We start from the raw sequence: 12,405 nt of genomic DNA, 5'->3' as shown, positions 1-12,405 counted from the left end.
CTCACTGGGCCTGTGACTATGACCCTGAACTTCTTTGAGCCTAGTCTTTAACTGTAAGGTGGAGGCAATGCTACTACTTTGAAGGGGATTTTAGTAGTATTGACACATATGCAGCACCTAACACAGCTCCTCCACATGGTGCAAACACTTAAAAGACACCAGCCTTCCCCCTTTTCCCTCGTAGTGTCTGACACATGGTAGGGCCTAGAGGAAAAGCTACTGAATATAGTAATACAAAGATGCAATATAAGAAGCCACTTGGCTGGGCGTGGTGGCTCACACCTGTAATCCCAGCACTTTGGGAGGCCAAGGCAGGCGGATCACCTGAGATCAGGAGTTTGAGACCAGCCTGGACAACATGGTGAAACCCCATCTCTACTAAAAATACAAAAATTAGTCAGGCATGGTGGCGAGCAGCTGTAATCCCAGCTACTCAGGAGGCTGAGGCAGGAGAATTGCTTGAACCCAAGAGGTAGAGGTTGCAGTGAGCCAAGATCATGCCACTGCACTCCAGCCTGGGCTACAGAGTGAGACTCTGTCTCAAAACCAAAAAAAAAAGAAGCCACTCTGGGTTCTGCCAAACTCCTACACCCCACTGTGTTTGCTGCTTCTTCAGCCTAGTTCCCTCTGGTAGCGGAATGGCTGCCACAGATTCAGGCCTGGTACCCACACCCCTCACCATCCAGAAGAGAGAGTTGGGTTGCTTGAATCAGCCACTGTGGCCTAGCCCTGTTGTTGTGGATAGGGTCAGTTCTGCCCAAACAGCAGTGGGGAGCAGTGGCCAGAGGCTAGGAGGACCAGCTGCACTGAGACAGGCCTTCCTCCTTCTCGGGCCGTGGGTTTCTATCCATACGCTCATCCGACAACAAGCAGATGGTCTCCCACAACACAGTATGTCTCAACTAAGAAGCTCCTGGGGGCTCCCAGACTTGAGCTCTACAGCCCACTGAACTGCTGACCCTGGCAGAATTTAAATTTTTCATGCTAGCTGCGAGTCTCTGAATCTGCTTGTGTTTTTGCCTTGTTCGTATGTCTGCTTCACGTTGGTTTCACACTGGTTTCTGCCTTTCCCAATCAACTCCACAGGTAAACGTGTGTCTGCTTTGCCTGATGCAGGTATCTTTGCCTACAGATGACTTCCTGGCACCTTCCTGGTGCTTATGTGTTGACCACAATGTGGCCCCGAGTCTGGCCCATGCCACTACTCATTGGCATCCAATTTTAACAACTGTGACTTTGCCTTCAGTGAAGGCCGCCCTCCCGTTTGAGATTTCATTCTCATTGTCTTTGCAGGATGAGCTCAGGTTTCTACAAAAATGTGGTGAAGATTCAAAAGCATGTTACCTTCAACCAAGTGAAAGGCATTTTCGGCTTCACTGACAGCGACTGCATTGGTAAGGGGCCACTGCTGCTGTGGACCACTCCCTGCACCCTTCAAAAAGGAGCAGAGTTCTGGAGGAGACACATGCCTGGTTTAAATATCTCTGAGATATTAGCATTTGCAACTGTCTCTTTTAGTAGGACACCCAGGCGTGGGTGGGTCGTCGTCGTCCTGGAATCTGACTAGCTAGTGTAATGCATTGAGCAGCTTCTCTGGGTTGGGTGAAGCTGCACTTCAGGATGTAAGTCTGTCCCTCTCCTGTCACCCATCTTAAGGTTTAGAAGAAAGAAAAATCTAAGGATGACTTTGGAGTTCCAACAGTTCTGGTGGGACCCCAGTCAGTGTAGGGTGGCCTTGGATGGAACCCAGGGGTGATGGAGAAGAACAGCTGGGTCTGCCGCCCATGCGAGGGCCTTTGAGTCTTTGTCTCCCTGGGCCTCAGTGTCCCCACATGTAAGATGAGGGGCTTGACTCGAGGTCTTCTGGAGCCTGCTCTCCTTCCACGGCTCCACCCCAGCAGATGTGCAAATGGTTTGCCTCCCACGTGCATGCCTTCATGGCCCTCTCCGTAAATCTCCACGTGTCTTTCAGATGCACTGGCTTTGTAGACTTTTAGACTTTTGGTCCTTGAGACTTGTGGCTGGGCCTTCTGATCCCCTCCTCTACTTCATGTTTGGTGCATGGCTTCAGGCCTAGCAGGCCTCTGAGGCCTTCAGTCAGCTGCCAGCCAAGACAGCTCCCTGGGATGTGCTGCCGGGGCTGTCCGTGAGGAGCGTTCACCCTGCTTGGAGCCAGAGCCACAGCGGCGTGTGCTCCACGGCATCACGGTCATGCTGGGCCAGCCGCATGCCCAGGGCCCAGAAACCTCTGAGCTCACCCAACGGTCTGGGTACTGCCACTCAGTGGGGGCTGGCGTGGCACCACCTGTCAGGGGCCATAGAGAGGTCAAAAGTTCTGCTTCTGCAGGTCTAAGCAAATACTAATGACAGTAACAACAGCAACAACATCCAAAACACTGAAAACTTTTAAATACCAAAATACATTCATCATAACTTCTGATAATTAAAGGTGGAACGGCCTGAATGCCCAATGGTTAGAGAATAGTTAAATAATATGATACATTGACAGGATAGAATATACTTAGTAACAACATGGATAGTCATTACAATGAAAAAGGCAAGGAAGGCCAGGCGTGGTGGCTCACACCTGTAATCCCAGCACTTTGGGAGGCCGAGGTGGGCAGATCACGAGGTCAAGAGATTGAGACCATGCTGGCCAACATGATGAAACCTCATCTCTACTAAAAATAAAAAAATCAGCTGGGTGTGGTACACACCTGTAGTCCCAGCTACTCGGGAGGCTGAGGCAGGAGAATCACTTGAACCCAGGAGGCAGAGGTAGCAGTGAGCTGAGATCAAGCCACCGCACTCCAGCCTGGCAACAAAGCGAGACTCCTTCTGAGAAAAAAAAAAAAGGAAAAGAAAAAGCCAAGAAAAGACCAAATATAGTGTAATCACAACAAAAATGCATAGAGTAAAATATATAAAGAAAATGGATGAAATGAGACACATTGCAACTATACAGCTCGTTCTTTCTACTTTTTCTGTATTTCATTTAGATTTTCTTTAATGATTATTTTATAATGGGGAGAAAACCTGTTTTTGTTCATTCCTTTATTAACTAAGCAGAACAGGAACTCATCTCACGTGTAAAAATACTTTTTCTCATTTTCAGGGAAGATCAGTTTTCCTGCCATCCAGGCTGCTCCCTCCTTCAGCAACTCATTCCCACAGATCTTCCGAGACAGGACAGACATCCAGTGCCTTATCCCATGTGCCATCGACCAGGTCAGCAGGCAGAACCAAGGCTCTCTAAGTCTGGGGCATTGATAGCAGGTTCCTCTTACTCTTCAGCGGGGAGAGGTATTGAAAGATATGCCGGGCAGCCAGGCAGGGTGGCCATGTATACCTATGTAACAAACCTGCATGTTCTGTACATGTATCCCAGAACTGGAAGTAAAATTAAAAAAAAAAAAGGAAAAGATATGAAGGGGAGGAGGGAGTGAATTTCTTTGGTTGGAAGCATGAGAGCCTTCTGTGAAGATGCTCACAGGGACTGCTCACGGCTGAAAGCTGGCATGTTTTCCGGCCGCCCTCATCAGGGTCCTTACTCTCCCCACAGGATCCTTACTTTAGAATGACAAGGGACGTCGCCCCCAGGATCGGCTATCCTAAACCAGCCCTGCTGCACTCCACCTTCTTCCCCGCCCTGCAGGGCGCCCAGACCAAAATGAGTGCCAGCGACCCCAACTCCTCCATCTTCCTCACCGACACGGCCAAGCAGATCAAAACCAAGGTGAGCAGTGGCCCGGGCAGAGGGCAGCCAGTGAGAGCAGAAACATGCCCTGGGGGGCACACGCACGCACACCACTGCACAGTGCTTTGGGCCTCAGCCACCCAGCCACCGTAGCAATGCTGAACTCCAGGATTGCCAACTATGCTCCCTACAGAACTCAAGGCAGCCTGTCCTTCCCACATGAATCAGGTGAATTTGTTTTGTGTCCTTTCATGTAGGTAAAATTTTGAATTTTTTTTCTTTTTTTCCTTTTCTGCTTTTCTTACCATAACTGTTCTGCAAGCAAAGTCATGGCAATTTCCTTAAAGTTATAATTAGTGTGGATGTTATTAAATAATGGAAAAGATTTGTGTATATTTCTCATCATCAGCTGTGTTCCAGGGGCTGGACCCCGTGTCTTATTTATGTTTTCTCATGTTTCATTCTCACTGGGAGGTGGTGGTGCTATTCCCTTTAAAGATGAGATGATGAGGCTTAGAGAAGCCCAGCCACTTGACCAAGTTTCCACCACCGGGAATCAGCAGCACTGCTCTCCTGGCCATGAGCAGCCATTACCAAGCAGGGGTTAGGAGCTGATTTTCTCCCAGAGAGTGTTCTCACTGAGAGACACAGAACTGAGAAATGTCCTTCCACGGGACAGTCCTGCTGGCCCCGGGAGGGATGCATGCAGCAGGCATTCAGCAAACATTTGACAAATCACTAGAGAAACTAAAAGGAGAAGTTAGTTTGAGCTTCCTTATTTTGCATGGCCCCAGTTCTGTTGCCTGGTTCCTAAACTGCCAGTGTATATATAATTGCCTCACTGTTACACAAAGCAGTTGACATTTTCTTTGGAATCAAGTGTGTGTTTGCAGGCTAGAAGATTGCAGTGGGAATGCTGGGAACTGTATTTGAGGGATGTCACATGCCCTCTGAGTCACTGCCCCTGACCCTTCTGGAAAGTCCCAAGCAGGTTCTGGTTGAAAATGGGGAAGCCTTTCATATCAAAACTTCCTAAGACATGCCCTCCGCCAACTCTCCCCACTCACTTGGAAACTGGTATAATTGGAGACTTTTCTTTCCCTTTCACTTCTGGCCGAAACTTCCGGAGCACACAGTGCAGAGTGGGGAGGGAAGCGCCATTGGAAAAGTCCTCTGTTTTATTTTGCTTCTGAGAAGTTGTTTTGAAAAAGTTGTTTATGGCCAGGTGTGATGGCTCACACCTATAATTCCAGCACTTTGAGAGGCCAAGGCAGGTGGATCACCTGAGGTCAGGAGTTCGAGACCAGCCTGGCCAACATGGTGAAACGCCATCTCTAGCAAAAATACAAAAATTAGCCACGCTTGGTGGCAGGCACCTATAATCCCAGCTACTCAGGAGGCTGAGGCAGGAGAATTGTTTGACCCTGGGAGACAGAGGTTGCAGTGAGCCAAGATTGCACCACCGTACTCCAGCCTGGGCAACAGAGTGAGACTCCGGCTCAAAAAAAAAAAAAAGAAAAAGAAAAGAAAAACTTGTTTATGGATCTGGAACATTTATCATTCACTTAGGGACCAGCAGAGCCCTCGAGGTGAGCAGTTAGCATGAGGTCAGGAAACACAGAGGCCTACAGACGGTCACTAGGCCTGCAGGCTTCTTGTGGGGCAGAACAGGGCCCAGCCAGGCCCTCACTCTAAATCCCCATGCCCGACTTCAGCTCCAAAATCAGAATCTCCACACTAGAGAAGAGAGGGCACATCTGCTCCAGCCTCCTCCTAAAAATAACAGGTTCAGGCAGGGTAGTGGCACGTGCCTGTAGTCCCAGATACTCAGGAGGATGGCTTGAGCCCAGGGATTCAAGGCTGCAGTAAGCTACTATTGTGCCTGTGAATAGCCACTGCACCCCAGCTGGGGTGGCACAGTGAGGCCTCATCTCTAAAATTAAAAAAATAAAAATAGTAGCACAGTGCTGACGACTCAGGTGGCTTTGCTGAGTGAGTACCTGCCACCTGCACACAGTCAGCCTGTGTTATCTAACTTTATCCCAACTACCACCCTAGCCAGTCGTGTCCATTCAGCATCATTTCCTGTCACACAGAATCGCACTGGTCACCCACTTCCATCATCTTAGTTGCTGGCAGCAGTGCTCCGTACCCATCCCCAAGTCGGCCCTCCATCTGTTTTCCTGTAAGTCAGGCCTGTAGGCTGGTTCCTGCATCACTGAGGACTGGTCACGTCAAGGAGGCAGAACTGAGCCACTCAGTTCTCGAGCTCCACCCAGAAGCCTGATGTCCCAGGAGCCAGCCTGGTCCTGCCAATCCCTGTCACATATGGCAGGTTCCTGACACTCTGGGCCTGATTCCCTTCACCTGTAAGATAGAGAAAGCACTACAAAGGTCATCGGGTTGTTGGGGATAAAATGCATGTCACAACCCAAACAGCCTCCATGGATGGCACATCTGCTGTGTGCCTACCATGGGACAAGCCTGGGAAGGGGGAGTGTGCAGGTGGTGGTGATGCCAGCACATCTTGAAAAACATGCAGCAGACACCAGTTTCCTCGTTCTCCTCTCAGATAAAGGTCTGGGAACTGGCCTTTCAATATCCTCTTCAAACTGCCCCCGGAGTCCAGGACCTGTGTTCTCAGACTTTCTTCCTGACACTGGAGCTTCTTCCCCAAGGCCCAGCAGGGAGGGCTGTGGCCACCACATAGCAGTGACTCCATCAGGCACTTAGATGCTAGGAGACACCACTACTAGGTGATTTTTTTCTTCCTCCTGTTTATTGGTACTTTCCATAGTTTTTCGTTCTATAACTTTTTCTTTTCTTTTTTTTTGAGACAGAGTCTCACTCTGTCACCCAGGCTGGAGTGCAGTGGCACAATCTCGGCTCACTGCAAGCTCCGCCTCCCAGGTTCATGCCATTCTCCTGCCTCAGGCTCCCGAGTAGCTGGGACTACAGGTGCACGCCACCATGCCCGGCTACTTTTTTGTATCTTAGTAGAGACGGGGTTTCACCGTGTTAGCCAGGATGGTCTCGATCTCCTGACCTCGTAATCCGCCCACCTTGGCCTCCCAAAGTGCTGAGATTACAGGCATGAGCCACCGCGCCAGCCCCTCACATGGGCCTTGCCTGAGCCTCTCCCGTGACTACTGCTTTCCCTGCCCAGCCTCTCAGCAGTGCCCTGCCAAAATGGAGACCGGCGCCTTTGCCCCAACACTTGTCTGCTCCGTTTGCACAATCCCAACTTATCTAGTTAGGAATCTGCTCTAGAATTTTGTGTGTGTGTGTGTGTGATGGAGTTTCACTCCTGTTGCTCTGGAATTCTGTGTGTGTGTGTGTGTGTGTGTGTGTGATGGAGCTTCACTCTTGTTGCCCAGGCTGGAGTGCAATGGCACAATCTCAGCTCACCGCAACCTCCGCCTCCCGGGTTCAAGCAATTCTCCTGCCTCAACCTCCCAAGTAGCTGGGATTACAGGCATGCGCCACCACGCCCAGCTAATTTTGTATTTTCAGTTGAGACGGGGTTTCTTCATGTTGGTCAGGCTGGTCTCAAACTCCTTACCTCAGGTGATCCGCCCGCCTCGGCCTCCCAAAGTGCTGGGATTACAAGTGTGAGCCATTGCACCCGGCTGCTCTGGAATTCTTTTAAGGAGACTTACTAAACATAACAACTTAGAATTTATTGACTCTGCCCACCTTTTTTCCCATTAAAAAAATGTTAAGGCTGGGCAAAGTGGCTCATGCCTGCAGTCCCAGCACTTTGGGAGGCCAAGGCAGGCGAATCACCTGAGGTCGGGAGTTCAAGACCAGCCTGGCCAACATGGTGAAACCCTGTCTCTACTAAAAATACAAAATTAGCCAGGCATGGTGGCAAAAAAAAAGTTAAGGGGCCGAGCACAGTGACTCACACCTGTAATCCCAGCACTTCGGGAGGCCAAGGCAGGCAGATCACTTGAGCCCAGGAGTTCAAGACCAGACTGGGCTACATGACAAAACTTGGTCTCTACAAAAAATAGCAAAAAATTAGCCAGGCTGGTGGCACACACCTGTACTCCTAGCTACTCAGGAGGCTGAGGCAGGAAGGTAACCTGAGACCAGGAGGTCAAGGCTGCAGTGAGCCATGATCACACCACTGCACTCCAGCCTGGGCAACAGACTAGAGATCCTATCTAAAAAAAAAAAAATTAGGGTGACATTTTCTCAGATGCTCACTGAAAGAATTTTGAAGGAGTTTTGCGTATTTTTTCTGGCTTTTATTAGCCCTAATTACTCCGTGATTACCTTTAACAATTCCTAAATGTAATTGCGTTTCTGAGTTTTTCAGCTCTTGACAGTGTTGCCTGTTTGTAAGTGGAGACCTGCCTGCAGGCCCCTCTACCTGCGCACTTCTCATGGGTTTGCCTTCCCTTACTGCCTTACCCTGTGCCTTCTTGTTATGCTTTCTGTGGGGGGCTGGCCACTGCTTTCCTGTCCCCGTTAACACTGCAGTACCTATCCCTAAGAGAGGCTGCCCTTCCTGCCATCTCCCTTACTCTGAGGATGACTTACTCATCCTTTTTCTTTTATTTATTTATTTTTTTTTTTAGTTTTTATTATTTTAGAAACAAGGTCTTGCTCTGTTGCCCAGGCTGGCATGCAGTGATGGACTCACAGTCCACTATAACCTCAAACTCCTGAGTGTGAGCGATCCTTCCACCTCAGCCTCCCAAGTCGCTGGGACTGTGTGCACACGTCACCACCCCAGCTAATTCCTTATTTTTATTTTTATTTTTATTTTTTTTTTTTGCAGAGAGGAGGGCTCACTAAGTTACCCAGACTGGTCTTGACCTCCTGGCCTCAATCGATCCTCCCCCCTCCCAAAATGCTGAGATTACTGGCACAAGCCACCATGTCTGGCCTTACCCATCCTTTTTCTGAAGCTTGTCACCTGAGGAACTTGTCTCTCCCAGGTTTCAGTTCAATCAGTGTCTTGGCTTTCCCAACTCTATTCTCCTGTGTCTCCGGGGATGAGGAGGTTCAAAGCTCATCTGCCCCCACCTCTCCTGCAGTGAGCCCCACGGTAGCTCACACCCAAGCTTCACAGGAAGAACAGCAGTGGGTCCCCCACCGGCTGTGCGCCTTGGCCTTCCCCTGGTCCAGAATCTGACAGCACTCACACCTTTGACTTCCGCACTTGGGCTTCTAGCCAGTGTCCAGGCACAGGATGAGCAGGACTGACGAGAGTGTCTGTGTCCTCTTCTGGTGCAGGTCAATAAGCATGCGTTTTCTGGAGGGAGAGACACCATCGAGGAGCACAGGCAGTTTGGGGGCAACTGTGATGTGGACGTGTCTTTCATGTACCTGACCTTCTTCCTCGAGGATGATGACAAGCTCGAGCAGATCAGGAAGGTGAGCAGGGAGCCCCAAGGTCCCACAGCTGCCTCCAGCCACCCACTCCTGCCCATGGGGCCTGGAAGGCTCCAACAGCCGGGCCTGAAGGGTTGGTCGAAGGTGCTCAACTGAAACAAGGTGAAAACTGAGTAGAGTCGCCCTCATGGTTTTTAGACCTGGGCTCAGAAGCCTCATGAACAAATCACGAAAGAGCAGATACAAATTACTATTCATTTAGGAGCCACACAAAACAGTCTTGCTTTATTAGTCATCAGAGAAATATAAGTTAACGTGATCAAAGCTAAGACAGTTCAGTAGAGAATTAGTAGGGGCTTTTGTGTTGCCACTGACTATTTTCAGTGATTGTGAAGCAGACGCTTCAAGGCACACTCATGTGAGCAGAGTGTTTATCAGCACAGCCTCAGGAAGCAGTTTGGTACTGGGTACAAAGAGCCCAAAAATGTTCAGAGCTTCTCCTCAGGTTTTCTCATTGTTAGATTTTTTTCCAAGGAAATAATCCTGAACAAGAGAAAGCTTTCCACACAAAGATGTTAAAAATGATAATAGCAAAAAGTTCAACACAGACTCAGTACAACAGAGGAAATGTTAAATTAGAATTGTTACAGGGTGGATTATTGTGCAGGCATGAACTATTTTAAGTGTTCATATGCAGGGCATGGTGGCACACATCTGTAGCCCCTGTTACTTGGGAAGCTGAGACAGGAGGATCCCTTGAGCCCAGGAGTTCAAATCCAGCCTGGGCGACATAGCAAGACGCTCATTTCTTTTTTTTTTTTTTTTTTTTTTTTTTGAGATGGAGTCCTGCTGTGTCACCCAGGCTGGAGTGCAGTGGCACGATCTCGGCTCACTGCAAGCTCCGCCTCCCGGGTTCACGTCATTCTCCTGCCTCAGCCTCTCGAGTAGCTGGGACTAGAGGCTCCCGCCACCACACCCGGCTAATTTTTTTGTATGTTTAGTAGAGACAGGGTTTCACCGTGTTAGTCAGGAAGGTCCCAATCTCCTGACCTCGTGATCCGCCCGCCTCGGCCTCCCAAAGTGCTGGGATTACAGGCGTGACCACCGCGTCCAGCCAAGACCCTCATTTCTTTAAAAAAAAAAAAAAAAAAGTTTTAGTGACACAGGAAAATATGCCTATGATAGTGAAAAAAGGATACCAAATGAAAACTCAGGGAGAAGTTAACAATGTTTAAATGAAATGCACAAGGAAAGAAATGTAAAGAAAATTTACCAAATGTTAGCGGCAGACCCCACCTCTGGGCATTTTTTAGGTGGGCAATTTGTAGGTGATTTTTCTTTACTTTGCTGCTGCTTTGTGGTTTGGGTACTTTATTAAATTTGCTTAATGAGCATGCAGTACAATCAGAAAAAGAAAAAATTAGCAAGATTTGGCCGGGCGCAGTGGCTCACGCCTGTAATCCTAGCACTTTGGGAGGCTGAGGCGGGTGGATCACGAGGTCAGGAGATCGAGACCAGCCTGGCCAATATGGTGAAATCCCATCTCTACTAAAAATACAAAAATTAGCCAGGCGTGGTGGCGGGCGCCTGTAATCCCAGCTACTCAGGAGGCTGAGGCAGGAGAATCACTTGAACCTGGGAGGCGGAGGTTGCAGTGAGCCGAGATCATGCCACCGCACTCCAACCTGGCAACAGAGTGAGACTCTGTCTAAAAAAAAAAAAAAATTGGCAAGATTTTACAGAAACCATAAGGCTGCCAGGAATTGTTGTTGTTTAGTGCCTGGGGGAATGGCCCCTAGCGTCGGTAGGGGTGGGACTGCCCTCCCCATTGGCCCTTTCACTGTAAGAGACCAAGTCATGGCTACCGTCAGAGCCAGGTTTCTAGCCGTTTTAGGAAAAGTGTAGCTGAAGGTATAGGTTATCGTTGTGGTAACAACAGATCTCACTTCTGAGTGCCACCCACGTGCCAGGCTCTGCATGGGTGGTGTGGGCTGAGCTGGTGCCCAAGGCAGGAAGGAGCCGCTCAGGACATGTGGAGCCATCTCTCACGTGGCTGTCTCCCTCCGGGCAGGATTACACCAGCGGAGCCATGCTCACCGGTGAGCTCAAGAAGGCACTCATAGAGGTTCTGCAACCCCTGATAGCAGAGCACCAGGCCCGGCGCAAGGAGGTCACAGACGAGATAGTGAAAGAGTTCATGACTCCCCGGAAGCTGTCCTTCGACTTTCAGTAGCACTCGTTTTACATATGCTTATAAAAGAAGTGATGAATCAATAATCCCAGCCCAGTCAAAGCACCGCCACCCGTAGGCTTCTGTCTCATGGTAATTACTGGGACTGGTCTCTGTAAGCCTGTGTATGTTATCAATACTGTTTCTTCCTGTGAGTTCCATTATTTCTATCTCTTATGGGCAAAGCACTGTGGGTAATTGGTGCTGGCTGACATTGCATGGTCAGATAGAGAAGTCCAGCTGTGAGTCTCTCCCCAAAGCAGCCCTAGAGTGGAGCCTTTGGCTGGAAGTCCATGGGCCACCCTGTTCTGGTCCGTGGAGGACTCCAAGGTTTCCAAGTATACTCTTAAGACCCACTCTGTTTAAAAATATGTTTCTATGTATGCATATATGGAATTGAAATGTCATTATTGTAACCTAGAAAGTGCTTTGAAATATTGATGTGGGGAGGTTTATTGAGCACAAGATGTATTTCGGCCCATGCCCCCTCCCAAAAAGAAATTGATAAGTAAAAGCTTTGTTATACATTTGACTAAGAAATCACCCAGCTTTAAAGCTGCTTTTAACAATGAAGATTGAACAGAGTTGGGCAATTTTGATTAAAGTAAGACTTAGGGGTGAAACTTTCCAGTTTACTGAACTCCAGACCATGCATGTATTCCACTCCAGAAATCATGCTCGCTTCCCTTGGCACACCAGTGTTCTCCCGCCAAATGACCCTAGACCCTCTGTCCTGCAGAGTCAGGGTGGCTTTTCCCCTGACTGTGTCCGATGCCAAGGAGTCCTGGCCTCTGCAGGTGCTTCATTTTGACCCTTGGCTGCAGTGGAAGTCAGCACAGAGCAGTGCCCTGGCTGTGTCCCTGGACGGGTGGACTTAGCTAGGGAGAAAGTCGAGGCAGCAGCCCTCGAGGCCCTCACAGGTGTCTAGGCAGGCCTCATTTCATCACGCACCATATGCAGGCCTGGAAGAGCAAAGCCAAATCTCAGGGAAGCCCTTGGTTGATGTATCTGGGTCTCCTCTGGAGCACTCTGCCCTCCTGTCACCCAGTAGAGTAAATAAACTTCCTTGCCTCCTGCTCTTGTCATTGTGCTCTGTCTGGGACGTCTGAGGAGGGAGCAGAGACCCCTCCCC

General features: G+C 49.3%; 1 protein-coding gene across 4 annotated transcripts in view; it reads left to right on the top strand.

The window, feature by feature from the left end:
* WARS1 (tryptophanyl-tRNA synthetase 1) overlaps positions 1-12,348 on the top strand; it is a 40,154-nt gene extending 27,806 nt beyond the window's left edge. For all 4 annotated transcript variants that reach the window (XM_054448335.2, XM_054448338.2, XM_054448341.2 and 1 more), the window contains 5 exons: positions 1,294-1,394; positions 3,116-3,228; positions 3,563-3,736; positions 8,945-9,085; positions 11,115-12,348. In XM_054448335.2, the coding sequence (XP_054304310.1) occupies positions 1,294-1,394; positions 3,116-3,228; positions 3,563-3,736; positions 8,945-9,085; positions 11,115-11,276 (691 nt within the window). In that variant the 3' untranslated portion in view covers positions 11,277-12,348. The remainder of the gene's footprint in view (positions 1-1,293; positions 1,395-3,115; positions 3,229-3,562; positions 3,737-8,944; positions 9,086-11,114) is intronic.
* The last annotated feature ends 57 nt before the right edge of the window (positions 12,349-12,405 follow it).

The sequence above is a fragment of the Pongo pygmaeus genome, chromosome 15 (assembly GCF_028885625.2).
Source record: "Pongo pygmaeus isolate AG05252 chromosome 15, NHGRI_mPonPyg2-v2.0_pri, whole genome shotgun sequence".
Lineage (NCBI taxonomy): Eukaryota > Metazoa > Chordata > Mammalia > Primates > Hominidae > Pongo > Pongo pygmaeus.
This window is presented reverse-complemented; position numbering and strand designations above follow the sequence as displayed.